This window comes from Leiobunum rupestre, chromosome 5 (assembly GCF_980474605.1).
Source record: "Leiobunum rupestre chromosome 5, qqLeiRupe1.1.hap1, whole genome shotgun sequence".
Taxonomy (NCBI): Eukaryota; Metazoa; Arthropoda; class Arachnida; order Opiliones; family Sclerosomatidae; genus Leiobunum; species Leiobunum rupestre.
This window is the reverse complement of record NC_143388.1, coordinates 47,109,811-47,126,539: the sequence shown is the minus strand read 5'-3', so window position 1 is coordinate 47,126,539 and position 16,729 is coordinate 47,109,811. Positions and strand designations below refer to the sequence as shown.

At 32.8% G+C, this 16,729-nt stretch overlaps 1 protein-coding gene across 1 annotated transcript; it reads right to left on the bottom strand.

The window, feature by feature from the left end:
- Nucleotides 1–6,788: 6,788 nt before the first annotated feature.
- On the bottom strand, nucleotides 6,789–16,292 carry LOC149945176 (venom allergen 5-like). Its single transcript, XM_090175875.1, has 6 exons — nucleotides 16,181–16,292; nucleotides 13,345–13,420; nucleotides 10,642–10,685; nucleotides 10,051–10,182; nucleotides 9,541–9,650; nucleotides 6,789–6,914 (listed from the first exon to the last, which is right to left on the bottom strand). Exons 1-6 carry the CDS (start codon nucleotides 16,190–16,192, stop codon nucleotides 6,800–6,802), a joined length of 489 nt encoding a protein of 162 aa, XP_090032001.1. The 5' UTR covers nucleotides 16,193–16,292; the 3' UTR covers nucleotides 6,789–6,799.
- Nucleotides 16,293–16,729: the final 437 nt, after the last annotated feature.

Below are 16,729 nucleotides of genomic sequence, written 5' to 3'. Positions count from 1 at the left end.
TTTATCACGGTTTTTTATTTATATATATATATATATATATATATATATTGGAATTGTTACAAAAGGTTCTTTTAAACGTAACTTAGTACATTAATTTATTTTGGAAGTTCAAAACGTATTAAGAGCCCTTCAGGGTACTATAAAAGGATTTCATATACAAACTAAATTAATATTTTCTTCAAACTTTCAATTCGTTATAATTTGAATTTAAATGAAAACATCATGGATTATAGGTGCGTAATCTACTATTAGACCGAACTAATTAAAAAAAATACTTAAAGTAAGTGGTTTTACTGATAAACTCTAAAGGAATTTTGGAATTTTCTAGAATAGCAAAGTAAAACTAAAACGTAAACCAAGTTTAAAACGAAACTAATAACTGTTAGAAAGGTTGAAGTAAGTAATTTTTTTTGATTTTTCGTTTTTTAATTTTTGAGTTCCCTATATTATTATAAACTAAATTAAATATAATTTTTGAAAATTTGTGATAAAAGATCTGCTCCTTCGTGTTTTACATATATTTAAAAACTCGAGATTTTAATGAATTGTTTTCAAAGCATGAAAAATATAGCAGATCCTTTGAATTTAATTGTAGTTAATAGTTACTTAAAAAAAAAGTCGCTAGCTGACTTGGAGCTGGTGTAGTTAAATTTTAAAAATGTGTATTTTAAATTTTGTTTGTAAAAGTTTTTTTGAAAAAGTTTAGTATTATAGTTTAAATTTATTAAATAAAATAAAACATAAATTATACATTTGGTTTAGTATTTTACTATTGCAAGTAAAATTAATAGTAATTTCAATTACTTTTTTAGTTTTTTTTTTTCAAATATGCAAACTATTTAGTTATTTCAAAAACAAATACGTCGAATTATTTGGTATTCGAAATACTATTGGTTAGTTTTTATATCTTTAATTTTATTTTTCAGAACAATTTCTCTTTGTCTAGCTTCTTCTAACTTTAATTTAGATGGCCTTAAAGCCAAGTATTTAACAAATTTTGTAACCAAGTAGATGAAGCTTTAAACAATTTTTCAGTCATGTAGTCAAGGAAATGTTCAAATATACGTGTATTTGGTCATTTTGATGGTCAAATAGCCCAGTATGGAACTGCGAGATGATAGTCAGACATTGAGACGCGGATGGCGCCCGTGCCCCAGCGTCCGCGCCAGCCCCGTCGGTGCCCCATTTCACATTACAGACGTCGACGGAGGCTCGTGGTACCATCAGGGCGAGGGCGCGGACGCTGGGGCACGGGCGCCACCCGCGTCTCAATGTCTGCTATATTTTTCATGCTTTGAAAACAATTCATTAAAATATCGAGTTTTTAAATATATGTAAAACACGAAGGAGCAGATCTTTTATCACAAATTTTCAAAAATTATATTTAATTTAGTTTATAATAATATAGGGAACTCAAAAATTAAAAAACGAAAAATCAAAAAAAATTACTTACTTCAACCTTTCTCCCAGTTATTAGTTTCGTTTTAAACTTGGTTTACGTTTTAGTTTTACTTTGCTATTCTAGAAAATTCCAAAATTCCTTTAGAGTTTATCAGTAAAACCACTTACTTTAAGTATTTTTTTTAATTAGTTCGGTCTAATAGTAGATTACGCACCTATAATCCATGATGTTTTCATTTAAATTCAAATTATAACGAATTGAAAGTTTGAAGAAAATATTAATTTAGTTTGTAAATGAAATCCTTTTATAGTACCCTGAAGGGCTCTTAATACGTTTTGAACTTCCAAAATAAATTAATGTACTAAGTTACGTTTAAAAGAACCTTTTGTAACAATTCCAATATATATATATATATATAAAAAACCGTGATAAATAGTAAAACCCACTTATTTTTCAATTAATACATTTCAGATACACAAATTAATTAAATAAAAGTATTTAAATAAGAATTGCTTCACTAAATTATGCATTTGTACTTTAAATAATACCTGATTTTGAAATTATATTAGAATAATTATATTGTTAAACTTCTTTCATTTTTAAAAATGTAGTAGAAAATGAAAGATATTTTAATTAAAACATTTCTTAATTTCTTTATTACCTAAAAATATTTACAATATTTACAAATTTTTATATTGTTTAACTTCTTTAATTTTTAAAAATGTAATTGCTTGACTTAAATAAAGCGTGAAAATTATTAGTTTCGAATGATATTTACAAATCTTATCAACTCTAAAGTCCATTTTTCAGGTATTAGTAAGTATTTCATACAAACTAACTTCTAAAATATGGATTTAGTTCGTAAATAAAATTCTTTTAAATTACTTTGAAGGACTCTTTATACGTTTTGAACTTGAATAATATTAAAAACAATAATCTAAGATACCCTTTAAAGTTAAATTCCTTTAGTTTATCAGTAAAACCACTTACTTTAAGTATTTTTTAATCCGTTCGGTCTAGTAGTAGATTACGCACCTATAATCCATGATGTTTTCATTTAAATTCAAATTATAACGAATTGAAAGTTTGAAGAAAATATTAATTTAGTTTGTAAATGAAATCCTTTTATAGTACTCTGAAGGGCTCTTAATACGTTTTGAACTTCCAAAATAAATTAATGTACTTAGTTACGTTTAAAAGAACCTTTTGTAACAATTCCAATATATATATATATATATATATATATATATATATATATATATATATATATATATATATATATATAAAACCGTGATAAATAGTAAAACCCACTTATTTTTCAATAAATACATTTCAGATACACAAATTAATTAAATAAAAGTATTTAAATAAGAAATGCTTCACTAAATTATGCATTTGTACTTTAAATAATACCTGATTTTGAAATTATATTAGAATAATTATATTGTTAAACTTCTTTCATTTTTAAAAATGAATTAAGTTCGTAAATAAAATCCTTTTTTAGTACTTTGAAGGACTCTTAATACGTTTTCAACTTGAATAAAATTAAAAACAATAATCTAAGACACCCTTTAAAGTTAAATTCCTTTAGAATTTATCAGTAAAACCACTTTAAGTATTTTTTCAATCGTTATACCTATATTTACATATTGGAATTGTTACAAAAGGTTCTTTTAAACGTAACTTAGTACACTAATTAAGTATTTTTAATTTACCGTAATTAAAATATATATAAGTGGTTTTTATCTTATTTTATACCTACGGAAGGGATAAATAAATTAAAGCAATAAATTTTTGGAGTTTGGAGATGGGTGGAAAAAAAAAATAAGGCTCTTCGTTTTTCCAACTGCTTTTCTGATGTACCCAAAAATGGACCAAAATAGACCAAAAGTACCCTTAAAACGACCAAAGTCACCATTTTCGGCCCTATGTACCCCATTTCGGACCAAAAGTACCCCAAACTGGACCTATTAGCTTTATTGTAATGTTAAACTCCCATAGAGATTCCCCTAAAAGAAAAAAAAAACTTGCGGTCCAATTTTGGGTACATGAATTATTTCGGAGAGGGAATCCATGTTTTAAATTCAAATTAACCGCTCGCCCGGGCAATCCGCGCCTCCCAGGTAATCCGCGCACGCGTGCTATCTCCTAGGTTATCACTTTTTACATAATTTCCACTTATTTCGTACGATAAAACGCGATCGAGATATTCGTTTTAAGAAATACTCGTGAGATTGGTTCAAGTGTCAAGCGTACTACAATGATATTAAAATGAAGTTTAAAAATATTTCCATTCTACTTTAACAACGAATATTCCATGACGTCAAAACACTCTTAAATTCAAATTAACCGTGTCCCCCGGGGTAATCTGCGCACGCGTCGCCTAGGTTATCAATTTTTACATCATTTCAACTTATTCCGTACGATAAAACTTGATAAGATATACGTTCAAGTATCTTTCGAGATAAGCGTAGATAAATGAACAAGTTGGCCTGGACACAATATGTTGATATACGAAAAAACACATCGTCGCGAGAAATACCCTAAATACATTGACTTTTCGACGATTTTACCCTCATTTCACCCCTTAAATCCCGGACCCCGATCCCGAACCTGACCCCGACCCCGGGAGTGGCGTCTCGCCATCACTTTCCTTCTACTATTATTATTATTATTATTATTATTATTATTATTATCCATACATCGTATTATGAAAGCGGTTTTCTGTGTTTAGCATTAAAATGTGAGCCCGACTTTCGGTGGCAAATAGCACGGTACGCGCGGCGAAGGCTTTTTACCACCGAAACGAAAAAACTTCATATTTAGGGTGGAAAATAGCCTCCATGATTGATGAGACTATTTGCCACCGAAAGTCGGGGCTCGGTTCGTGTCGGTGGGAAATAGCTTTGGCCGCGCGGCTACGCAATTTGCCACCGAAAATCAAACACCCCCGATTTTCGGTGGCAAATAGACTCGATCGCGCGGCGTTTATTATATGACACCGAAATTCCCTTTTGGTGGCAAATAGTCGTAGCCGCGCGATCGAGACTATTTACCCCCGACTTTCAGTGGCAAATAGAAATGGCCGCGCGGTTGCGCTATTTACCACCGAAAATCTTGGGTAAATAGCAACGGCCAAAACTGGTCGAATTATAGCAATGGTAAAAGTGAATTTGTGAAAATAAGTCCCAACATGGAGACTTTCGGTTTTCTCAAATTTCTGAATGAGTTCTTACAGCATTTCAGAGTGTCTGAAGTTGTTTCCAATGCGCATTAAGAAATACGAAAAATTATGAGTAAGTGAAACCCTGAAATTTTGCGTTTGGCTACTGGTGCTGTAACTCATTCACTATTCTTATTTATACGAACGGAACACCCTGAAATCAAGCCCTCTGATGATATTTGGCACGAAGCAAAGAATTCCAGAAAGATTGTAAAGGAAAATTGTTATTTCATTTATTTAAAAATAAATAATACAAGTTGTATAATTATTAAAAGTTGGATCGATGATTTAGTAGTTAATTTCTGACTGTCGTCAGAAAATTGTGATGGATATGCAAATGAAATGAGGGTTAATTTCTATGAATTAATTTATTATAGGAATATAATGAGATTTAAATTTAGGAGCTTTGTCTAACATTATTTCACCATATTATCAATGAACATGGAAGGGGTGGTGGAGAATGAGGTCATGAGGAAATAAGCCCCGAAGTGGAGAGGAACAAGGAATGGCTTGACTATTAAAGTGAAGCTTGCGACAAGCAGCATTACATTACAATTGAGAAAGAATTCCTAGACCATTTTGAATTCTACGAGAATTATCGGTAAGGTTTATTTTTTTACATAAATTACCTTCCTTGTTCAACCTTATACCGTGAACACTTGTAACACGAGTATTTTTGCCTCATGTGTCGAGGGGTCCTAGTAGGGTTTTGAAAAACCCTAAAAACACTTTTTTAGAAACGTTTTGAGTACATAATGATATTTAAATATTTTTTGAGTTGGTTTGACATCACACGCCTTATCCCGTAAATTATCTAAAACTAACAAAATACTGGCTTAGTTAAATTATAAATGTATTTGCAACTTTGACCTCGTTGATGTAATTCACGACTAAAAACAAATTGATTTATGTTAAGCAATCAACGTAGACGTAACGAAAATTTGGAAATTGACCAGAATTTATCAAAAATGCGATGACAGACTTGGAAATAGCAGCCATTAACGATTTTGAAAAAGTATATTCAGAAACTCCATTGAGGTGCTTTTTTTCATTTATGCCAATGCGTGCACCGAGTAATACAGAAAGAGTGCTCCAAATACGAAAATAACGCCGATTTTTCACTGGAGTCCCGAATGATACCAGCCTTAGCTTTGGTACAAGTATAAAGCATGGTTGAAGTATTCGGAATTTCAGCCGCATCTTTACTAGCATGCCTCGATCCTTTATTAGACTACTTCGAGGATAACGTCATTGGTAGACCTGGATTACGTGCACGCGGATAACCTAGATTTGTAGTGTCTCGATGGAACCATTAGGAAGATATCTGTTAACGCCAAGAAAATACAAACAAGTCAGTTGAAGCGTGGCAGAGAGGCTTCAATGCTAACGTCTCTGCATGGCATCCACACATTTGGAAGTTTTTAATATTGTTGCAACAAGAAGAAGCCTTAGCGAACATGAGATTACAGAAACTGGATGCTGGTGAACGGAAGTTAAAAAGGAAAAAATACAAAGACTGCAAAGATTGATTACGAAATTTTTCTTAAACCTTTCAGTTTGGTAATTGTTGAACGTATTTAAGGGTCGTGGCAAACAATAATGAATTTTAAAAGATTTCAATTTTTTTATTAAAAACAATTTTTAAAACTTCAGATTGGTATTCATTATTATAGCATAATAAAATTTTCGTACCAAATCGACCTTAACACCGAAAGCGCCACCACCGAATCGTCCAGAACACTAAAAAATCCGTATCCCACTTCAATTATAGTTTGTTTAGGAAAATAAGCGGTATAAATTCTTTTAGCAAGTTCTTTTATTTCGGTGTCATAAATGATCTTGAAGGCGCACAATGACAGGATTTTTTTCAAAACGTCTTTAAATACTGTAATATATGTATTAGCTTTTTGATCAATATGAATAAGCGGTCTATGAATCAAAGAATTGGAAGGGGGAAGAATCATGAAGAGGTTATTCGTGAAGATTTATATTAGATCCTTAAAGTATCTTTGATTTCTTGATTAGAAATATAACAAGGCACGAATTGCATCAGGGCAATGGTGGTATTTAGGAGTTTGTCGATTCTTTATTGGTTCTAACTTTAATTTCAATCGATTGAAATGATACATAAAAACAAAGGAAAACTAAGTTATTGTCTGTGCAAATTGGCAATATTATTGTGGACCACCAAACAGTTCCACAATATCGGCACTTGGCTCGCTATCAGTTTCGGTATCATAAATGCTGATTTGAATGTCTGATTTATCACCACCAAGCTCCACATTCCCCCTAGAAATACATTTTATTTTAAAAATTAGAAGATATTTAAAAAAAGCTCCAAACATTATTCGTTCTTATTTTCCAAAGCTGTTTTCTAATTATGGTTTGAAAGCAGAAACTTCTTTTGTTAATGGTTGAGGCCTGCAAATCTGAACCCGTGGTGAAAAATTGAAGAATTTGTCGGGCCCCAGCTACGGGAATTGAAGGTCGAGTTTGCCTTTTTAAAGAACCATTAGTTTTGATAAGGTTCCGACAAGGAATAAGAGAAGAAGATACCCTTTTTGATACTCACTTTGTTACTTACAATTCTCAGGATCTGACATAATAAAATGCACTTCAGAGCTAGTAATTAGAACATCTGAATGCAATTCTTTTCAAAAAAGGTTTCCATACAATGGACCCCACACACTTGACATTGATTTCGGTTCCCGGTGAAATTTCTTAAAAATTTTATATAATATAGATTAGGTGATCCCGAACAATGCTTCAATGGAGGGAAATTTTCTAAGACGCACAGTTCGCCCACCAGAGAGGCGCGAAAGTCGTCGAAGCTGAAAAATAGCAAATCCATTTCTTCTTAATACAATTGCCGTGCGTGTTTAAAAAATAATATTTACCGATAATAATATTTGAAATTCTCATTTCAACATCACCTGCTGCGTTGGGAATGAATTCGATATTGGTGTCGCTACAGATAAAAAGACGAAATCTATCTGAATCTTCAGAGTACCATATTATATGATTCTAGGTAGTTTTTCATAATAGATTCTTTTTGATACCTGAAAGGTTTTTGTACGGGGAAAATTGGAAAAAGAACTATAAGGGGTATCTATTTGTTTAAACGGATAATGTGTCAAAACTGACCACGAAATAACGATCTCCCGATTATCTGAATATTTGACTATCTTCTATTTCTATGCTTAAGCAACCCAATAGCAAATTGTTATCATATGGTTGAATTTTATAGAAAATTAGTGTGTTATATCAAAACCTTTATCCGCACACCCTTTACCCTATTGAATAAGGTTTTAGCGATTTTCTTATAAGACGACGATTGAAATTGGTTGAGTGGGATTAACTAGCGAGGTTCAAAATTAACTGCAGAAAAACATCTTTCGGCAAATAATTTAGTCACGTTAAATATTCTTATCTTCTCTTTGAAGTGTTTTTTTCGAGTTTTTTAACCATGGCAAACATAATTCGCGCTTGTTTCATATGTGATTCGCGATTGAATATACAGAATATGGTGAGAATTGATGGTGTGACCATGGCCCGAAACGCGAAATTGAAATTTCAAGACGAGCTGACTTGGGTCATCCTAATAGAGGTTACAGACTTTACTCGATTGTGTCTGAATTGCAACCTCTCCGTATAAAAACTAATAACACTTACAAGGAGACTACCCGAGGTGTTACACAACGATTTTTTTCATACTCGGGGGATTGGTAGACCTTCATGTAACTTGAAAAATCCTAAAGGGATTTTATTCAATGGGCAACGGGTTTGCCATGGCAACGAAAAATGTATTGACAACATAAAATAACATGGGATTTTGACCGATTTCCCTGTGAAAAACATTGATAAAAATGTGACCAATTTTTATTTTTTCTTCAATTTTTATCAATTTTTTTATAATTTTGGTATTTTAATTTTTTTTCAATTTAGTAAAATGTTTCGGTCAAAATCCCATGTTATTTTCAATGGGGAAATTTCCATTTTAACTTGTCAAAAACATTATTCGTTGCCATGGCAAAACCGTTGCCCATTGAATAAAATCCCTTTAGGATTTTTAAGTTACATGCAGGTCTACCAATGCCCCGAGTTTGAACAAAATCGGTGTGTAACACCTCGGGTAGTCTCCTTGTTAGTTTATTTCCATAATTTAGAGATATTGTGTTGGTAATTCATGAGTTAATGATAAGGTTTAAATCTTGTTGAATTGAGAATTTAAATATTATTATCGGTAATTTTTTTTTTAAATCAGGCACGGCAATTTCGTTTAGGAGAAATGGTTTTTCAATTTTTCAGTTTCGACTACTTTCGCGCCCCTCTGGCGGGCAAACTGTACGTCTTGGAAAATATCATTCCATTGAAACATTGTTCTGGATCACCAAATTTGAAGAAATTTCACCCGGAACCAATATCAATGTCAAGTGTGCGAGGTCGTTTCTCGTTCTCCAACAGGTTTTTGAAAATATTAAAATATAACATTACGGACATAAGCCTATAAATAAGTAGTACTTAATATTTTTCTTACGACTATTAGTATTCGCTGCCCTTATTAGCATTTTTATTGTTCTTTGGTTCATATTAATAAGATTTGGAAACTATTTTAAGTCTTGTAATTACACAAAATCAGGTCCAACCGCAAACTCAGTTTTACAATATATTTAACGAAAGTTTGAAAAAGTCATGTTTTAAGCTTCCATTTTTTAAAATGGCGACGAACGTTAACGCTTGACAACGAGGCACACCAGAAGAAATATCAAAATGCATTGTCCAAAATTTTAAAACATTTAAATTTTATAAAAACTATTTACTATACTACAATGTGTTTAATGAATTGAATGATGAAACGAAACGTCAGCCTCTAATCTTACAGAGTGTAGGTAAGTAGATATAAGTTAAAACATACCCAGGTCCGTAGTTACAGGCGATGAATTGCCGAAATGGAAATTTACTGTTGCCACTATCTCCGTTCAGCGAACAAGAACAGCCAACATCGGTCGTTTGAGCCCAAATCAGCTAAAAAAATATATTTCGACGCTCGTGAGCTTCATTACTATTTTCAATATTTCACAACAAGTTAGACTGGCCACCGAGAAATTGTTTAATTGAAGTTGCATATTTAATAATTACTAGTATTAAATTAAAACCGAATTCAACACAAAAAGTGAGTAGATGATTTAAGGCGCCAATAACGTTTTTGGTAAATCGCTATTGTGATTAAAAGAAAAACTGCTTAGATTTTTAAAATTTTGATTAAAATGAAGAGTGTTTAATTAACACGCGCCCGTTCTGCATCGTTGATATCTTCTCAATCGTTTGAGAAAAAAAGACTGCGGTTTCCATTACTGGTATCAGAATTGGTCCCAGAAGTAAAAATATCACTTTAATGGAAAAATCAGCCACAACTATGTCTTACTTGAGTAAAATGCGAAGTTGCCTGTTTGAACACGAAAGGGCGTCTTTGGTTCTGTCCATCATAGGCTGTAATCTCGTTCTTCCAAGATTGAAACGCTCCGGCGTAATCACACACGGATTTTTTATCACTGGACTAAAAAGATAAATGCTCGATTCAGAAAATGACTTTGTGATGCTGGAAGACGAAACAGCCATTTAATTTTCACTTAATTCCGGGAAAATATAAATCCTGACTAAATGGACTCGGGCTTTACGGGTTAATACGGTGAAATTTTTACATAAACCATTGAATAAAGATGAAGTAGATTTAGAGATAAAAACCATTGATTTACCCTTCCGTTACTCACAGACGTTGAATATTTTACCAGAAAACTCAAGTTAAACGATTTCTATAAAAATATCTGCCAGAAGTTATACGGCTAGACATTATTTTAAAACTTTGGGATGTAGTTCACAGTTACAGCAGTCAAGCAGAAACAAGCAATGTTAGCCCCTACTCCAAAGAACTGGCAAAACCATCCTAATGCTATTTCTGAACGAAACACTATTATTTAAGCAAATGATCGTAATAAATCATCTCAGTACAACTTACGTCTTCCCTGAAGATGTTTTGATTAACTTCTTTGAAACCTGAAACTAAAAAAGAAAAAATTGTAATTTTCAAACCAACCCGTCACTTGGAAATTAATCGTGCACCTAATTACTTCTTTTCTAAAACATCGTAATTTTAAGTTATTTTTTTAAAATCAAAATTAATCAGATTGTATTATCTTTTATTTTTACCTCTCCAAGGGGACTTTGTACCCTAGGAGGGGTTATACAACCACCATGTGGGTCTGTCTGTCAGGCCTGCGAACGGGTTCGCATTTTCGGGGCAAAGGGTAATCATTGCGTACGCAGTTTCTTGGATCACTGCGTACGCAGTCGAATAACCGTTTTATCAGTTTAAAGGAGTGACGGTAAGCGTTAACGGCTAAATTTGTGATTACGTTGCGTTTGGTTGCATTTGTTTTTCGTTAACGCTCACCGTCGCGCCAGTTGTTATGGGTGCATTCTCTCCAACTCCTTCTTATTGACTTTGGGACGGACCGAGAGCTGAGTGTTATGTCAACCTCTCAACGTCCAATGGCAGGGTTTCCACCAATTGTTCACGGTATTCGTCTTAGTATCAATTTGCGATCGCATCGGGTGGGTTTCGAACCCGAGACCGCCGGCTTGACAGGTGGACGTTCTACCACAGGACCACCGACGCTTATTACGCTTCATTGAAAAGTAGACCTTCAGCTTTATCGGAAGCGTATTTAATAGAGTATGAAATTTTGGTTTAATTGAAATAGAGCAAGATTTCGTGTAAAATTATTGCATCGAAGAAATTCTAATTTAGCGTTTTCTCTATTGATTAAAAACGAATGTGCCACCCAGGTTTCGAACCCAGGCCGTTCGGCTTGGCAGTCGAGCGCTCTACCATAGAACCACCGACGCTTATTACGCTTCATTGAAAATTAGACCTTCAGCTTTATCGGAAGCGTATTTAATAGAGTATGAAATTTTGGTTTAATTGAAATAGAACAAGATTTTGTGTAAGATTTAAATTATTTTAATATAATATGTATTTGGGTTTTAGGCAAAGGAAGGGTCGTATGTTATTTTTACTGATCGAGATAATGTTGTTTTTTGTCTATTCTTTGATCTTATATTTTTATCTTTGGTTTTTTGAGATTATTTTGTTTCCACGAAAACGTCCAGTTTTGGAGGATACTTTATAGTGTGTAGGTCGTGTTGCTTAGCTTATCCGGTTTCATGATAATAACGTCGAAAATTCCTGTTTGTTAATGGTAAGGTGTCGCACTAACTATTCCGTCTACGGACATTTATTGATATACGGGCTGTGGTTTAGTCAAGTGGCTTTCTGTGCTTTGTGAGGGGAAGTTTTTCGCTTCTTGTTAATACATTTTTTATTGGTGTGGATATTTGGACATCTACGATTCCTAATGCAGTCATTAATTTCGTGGGTGTGCGAGTCATTGGATAGTATTGGTCTTTTTCATGCGGTATGTGCCACAACGTCAACAGGAAGTCTACGAGTCGTCCACTACCATCTTCATCAAGGGCGAGTGTTGAAATAAAATGAGCGTTAAAGATGCCGCGAATATTTCGTAAGCGAGAAAAATACAAATACCCTCTGTAGATATTTCTTTCTTTAAAATTTGCTTCGTATTATTTACTGATAAACGTGTTCTGTAAATAGGGTTAAATTCAATTGTGCATTGTTTTAGTAAGTCTAACTCGCTATTGTAACTACTTAATTTATAATATTCTGAATAAATTAAACTCGGTTGTTTCGTCTCAACTATTTAAATTAAAATTAAAATTTTATACCGGGCAGGGATTGAACCGACAATACGTTTTTCGTAAATAACTCTGATTTCCGGTGATATCTTTGAGGGTCGTCTCGAAAAATTAATACCACTAGGGACCATTCTTCCGAGGAGAGGTATATTTTGGCTTGCCAACTTGTTTCTTTTAATATTTCCATATGATCCAAATAGCCATTACTATTTTATTATAAAACAGTTTTACGTTTGACTAAATCGTTATGAATAAATTAAAATAATTTAAGTTTTAAATCAATAAATATGCTTACGGTATTTTACATAAATATTAATTAATCCATAATATTTTGGAAAATTTTAAAAAGTGTAAAATTTTCATTTTCCCGAAAATATGGAGCAAAAATTGTTTTTGTTAATAAACGCAATTGTAAAATCAGACCATGATATCCACTTAACCTCGCCATGAAGTTTATTTTCATTTTTGTACTTTTTCGATGAATATATTTAGGCAAAATAACTTTTTATGAAACTAAGAAATATGTCCGGATTATACATAATTTTTAGTTAGATTAAAATTAAAGATTATTTTTAATTTACTGAAGAAGAACTTTCAATCCAAAACCCAATAGCTTGTTTACATTTTTTCCCGAAAAAATCAATTTAAACATGGATAATGATTAACCGTCCCCGACCTCTACCTTTGGCAGTCGTATCCGAGAAAAAAGGCAGGTGCGAATCAATCAAAAATATGTTCAACGTTATTGAGCAACACTTTTAAAAAGTTATTGTATGCCGACGATTAATTTGTTGTAAGAGCCATGTTAGTAGCTCGATCAAGTCATACTTTTAAAATTCGAACTCTTTTGGATAGGTTTTGTCATTACCTATCACTGAACAAATTATATTCAAAAGTTTATTCTTCAACCTAGGATACTTAGGATGACTATTTTGAAAATACTAACCATTGTCTTCAGAATGTTCGTATATGCATTCACTGGTCAGCTCCTCTGCTGCTTCAGCTAAAGCATTGTTCCATTTCTAAAAACGTGAAATATTTTTATCTTGTTTTAAAATGTGATTTTCTGGTCTTTTATACGTGGAAAAACGTTTAAATAGTCACATGGCTACCTTTCCTTATATAACAATGCAATTTTGCATGCCAACTTTAAAAGTTATTATGCAGGGTGTAACGGGGACGATTACCGAAACAACCTATGTTTTCCTGGAAACAATTCGGTTCAAGGAAAATAAAAGTTTCATATTTGCGTCCATTGACATGTTTTTCTGGTCAGTTTTTGAGAGCTAGTAACAGACAAACGGTACATTTTAGGACAATGGTTCATAGGACATTTTCAACTCGAAGGTATGCGAAGAATACAAAACCAAGTTTAAGTAATCGGCCCCGTTTCACCCTATATACGACACAATTATCTCCGCTAAATGAACAACTATTAAAATTGAGGTCGAAAGATTTAAGCTCGTTAATATAAACCGTCTTTTTAATGAATGAATTTTCTTTTAAATATAAACATAAGAACATTAGTAAGAAACATGCCTGATTTACCTTATATTTTGCGAAGGTAAGTTAAACTAGTTAAGGTACAATCAAAATTACATTTGATGGAATGTTGAGTATTCGCGAGCTTTACGGATAAGGATTTTTATAAATATATTTTATGATAAAATTAATACGTTTTCAATTCAATTACTGTGTCTCAAATTGCCGCCTGTGACGTTTTTGTATGGTTATTTAGGATTAACTTGTTTAGAAATATAGGTCAGCTTTGAGATAAATTCGTTTAAAAATTATAACTTATATTGCTTTAAGAAAGGCCGTTATCAAAATTAGGTATTTATATTTTTTTTGGAATTAACCACAAGATAAATGATAATAATCAGCTAGGCTAATACCCAAGACACCACTTTAAGCCTAAGTAATCAAGCTACTTTTAAAGCCATTAATTCAGGTGGCCGGTTTAAAATGCAAGCCCATCATGCCAAGCTCCCTTCACTAACTATTACAGTTAACCTCAAGAAGTGTTTATGGAATTGGAAGCCGAAGAGCTCGGGGGGAAATCCCTTAATCCACATTGTCACCGACCATAAATTATAGAGCCCAAAATAATATTTTATTTGGCGAATCAACGTGGAAGTCTAGAATTACCGAGGTAATCGTAAGATATCAATCGCTGCAACCTTAAATAGGACACACAAATTTCCTTATTTCCTTTGATTTATTCACCTTGATTTGTAAAAAATATATTTCATTTAAGCCACCCGGGTTAGGGTACGCTAGGTTCACCACTGGGTAAATGTTCTTCCACCGAGAAATTGCTGCAACGTGTCATAATAATATTAAATAATTTGTTAAATATTTTGACCAAGTATTCTTGAAGGTTTTTTTCTCTTTTCAAAGACCAATTAATAAGTATAAACTATGTCTGGACTCGCCGTAGGATCAGATAAGGTCCGGTCAAGATGACTAACTTGAACCTGGCCCGAAAAGGGCCCAACCTAAACCCGCCCTCAAATATTAATTCTTATACCCATATTTATTTAAAAATAAATGAGTCAGAGCATGATAAAACTACCACGATCATACCGATTTCATTTTCAAATAATGCCATTTCCTAAATTTCGGTTGTCTGTCTAAAATTGGTCGTTCTATACTTTTTTTTAAATTTCCCTCACTAATTAATTTTGTGTAAGTCATATTCAATTTTTGTTTGTGATTTTACGGGTAAATGCCATAAGCAAAAAAGTTCATGTTCGTACAATTTGTGGACAAAAATCAAAATCAACAATTTGTCATAAATAAGATGTCATTTGCGGACATTTTGTTTTTACCTAATATAGCTTATGATTTTATTTGAAACGCGTTATAATTCGATCTAATTATCATTTTATTTAAAAAAACTTTATCCGCTTTCAATGTTTAATCATGAAAATAGTAGAGACAACTAAAAAATCCGCCCTTGGTTATTCATACATCCCGCTGGTTCATGAAAGTTTCTAAACCATTGGTTCAAAATCAAATTGAAATCCAGTGTTGGATTAAGGTAAGAAAGGAGCTAGAGCAGAAGTGAAAGAAAATTCAAAGAGGCGACAGTCCATCATGTAGCACGGAGCCCGATACGAGTCCAGAGCCCAAATAAAGCTGACGCCTATAGGCACTGATCGACTTGTTTGACGACGGATAATGATTTACTGTCGAAATTGTGACCAACTAGCTACTTTCTTAACAGAATTAATTAACTAGAGGAAGAAATGTAATGTGAACTGACTGAAATTTAAATTTATTAAAGACATAAATTAAGGTGGCCGGTTTACAATGCGTTGGAGGGTGGTGGCAAGCCCTTTATTCCACGCAAACCAACAGCTACCTACACTTATTATTAACCTCAACATATTTTAATGAAAAGGGAAACATGTAAAAACCGTCAAGTTGAGGAGTTTTGGTGTTTTACGAACACTGTTGTACACCTAGCTGCGAATCTTAATTAAAACGTTGGTGAGTAAGTGCCTTTGGCAGCCGTAATATCACATTTTGAAATGCCCATTAAGGAGAAAAGGTTACCGGTGTGGTTTTACGATGACACGCGTTCATTATTAGCGATTAATTCGATTGTTTTCGTGTCAATTAATTGTGTTTTTCGTAAAATACCGTTTATAAATATCTTTATTTCGAATTTTATGATCAATTCCTTTCGTCACTACAAAATCATCAGGCAATGGTTATAACTTTGTTAGAGGTTACCTAATTAAGCCTTTTAAGGAAAGTAAGCTGCGTGACCTTACCAAGTCTTTCATATTCGAGGCAGGAACTAGAGGTGTCCCGGTTTGGTCAACAAGAACATTTTGGCTATTAGTTTGTCCCTCATTACCGGTTGGCTGGTTGGTAACTTGTTGTCTAAGATCATTGTGTAGTCCTACGATTGTGTCCTGGTCACTCTGGCTTACATCCACATTTTCACACGTTTGAGACAAAACTCCAGCGGTAAAGAAACCCAGAGTTACAAGAACACTTAATTCGAGTAACTCAATTTTCATCATTTCTGTAAACAAATTATTTAAGTTAATATTTACGAGATACCATAATCATAAAAGACACGAATTTTCAACTGAATTTAACAGGATTCAGGAATGATAACGCTACCATTTCTTTAGAAAAATTATTTTTAAGTTATTATTTTTAATCATGAAAGGTACATCTCAATTCCGGTTTCTCGGCTCACATGTACTTAAAATTTATACCAAATAATAATCGTTTATTTAAAGAACCGCATTTTAGGTACCGTTTTAACAATAATAATTGAATTCTAAAATTAGGAAATATCAATATCAGCA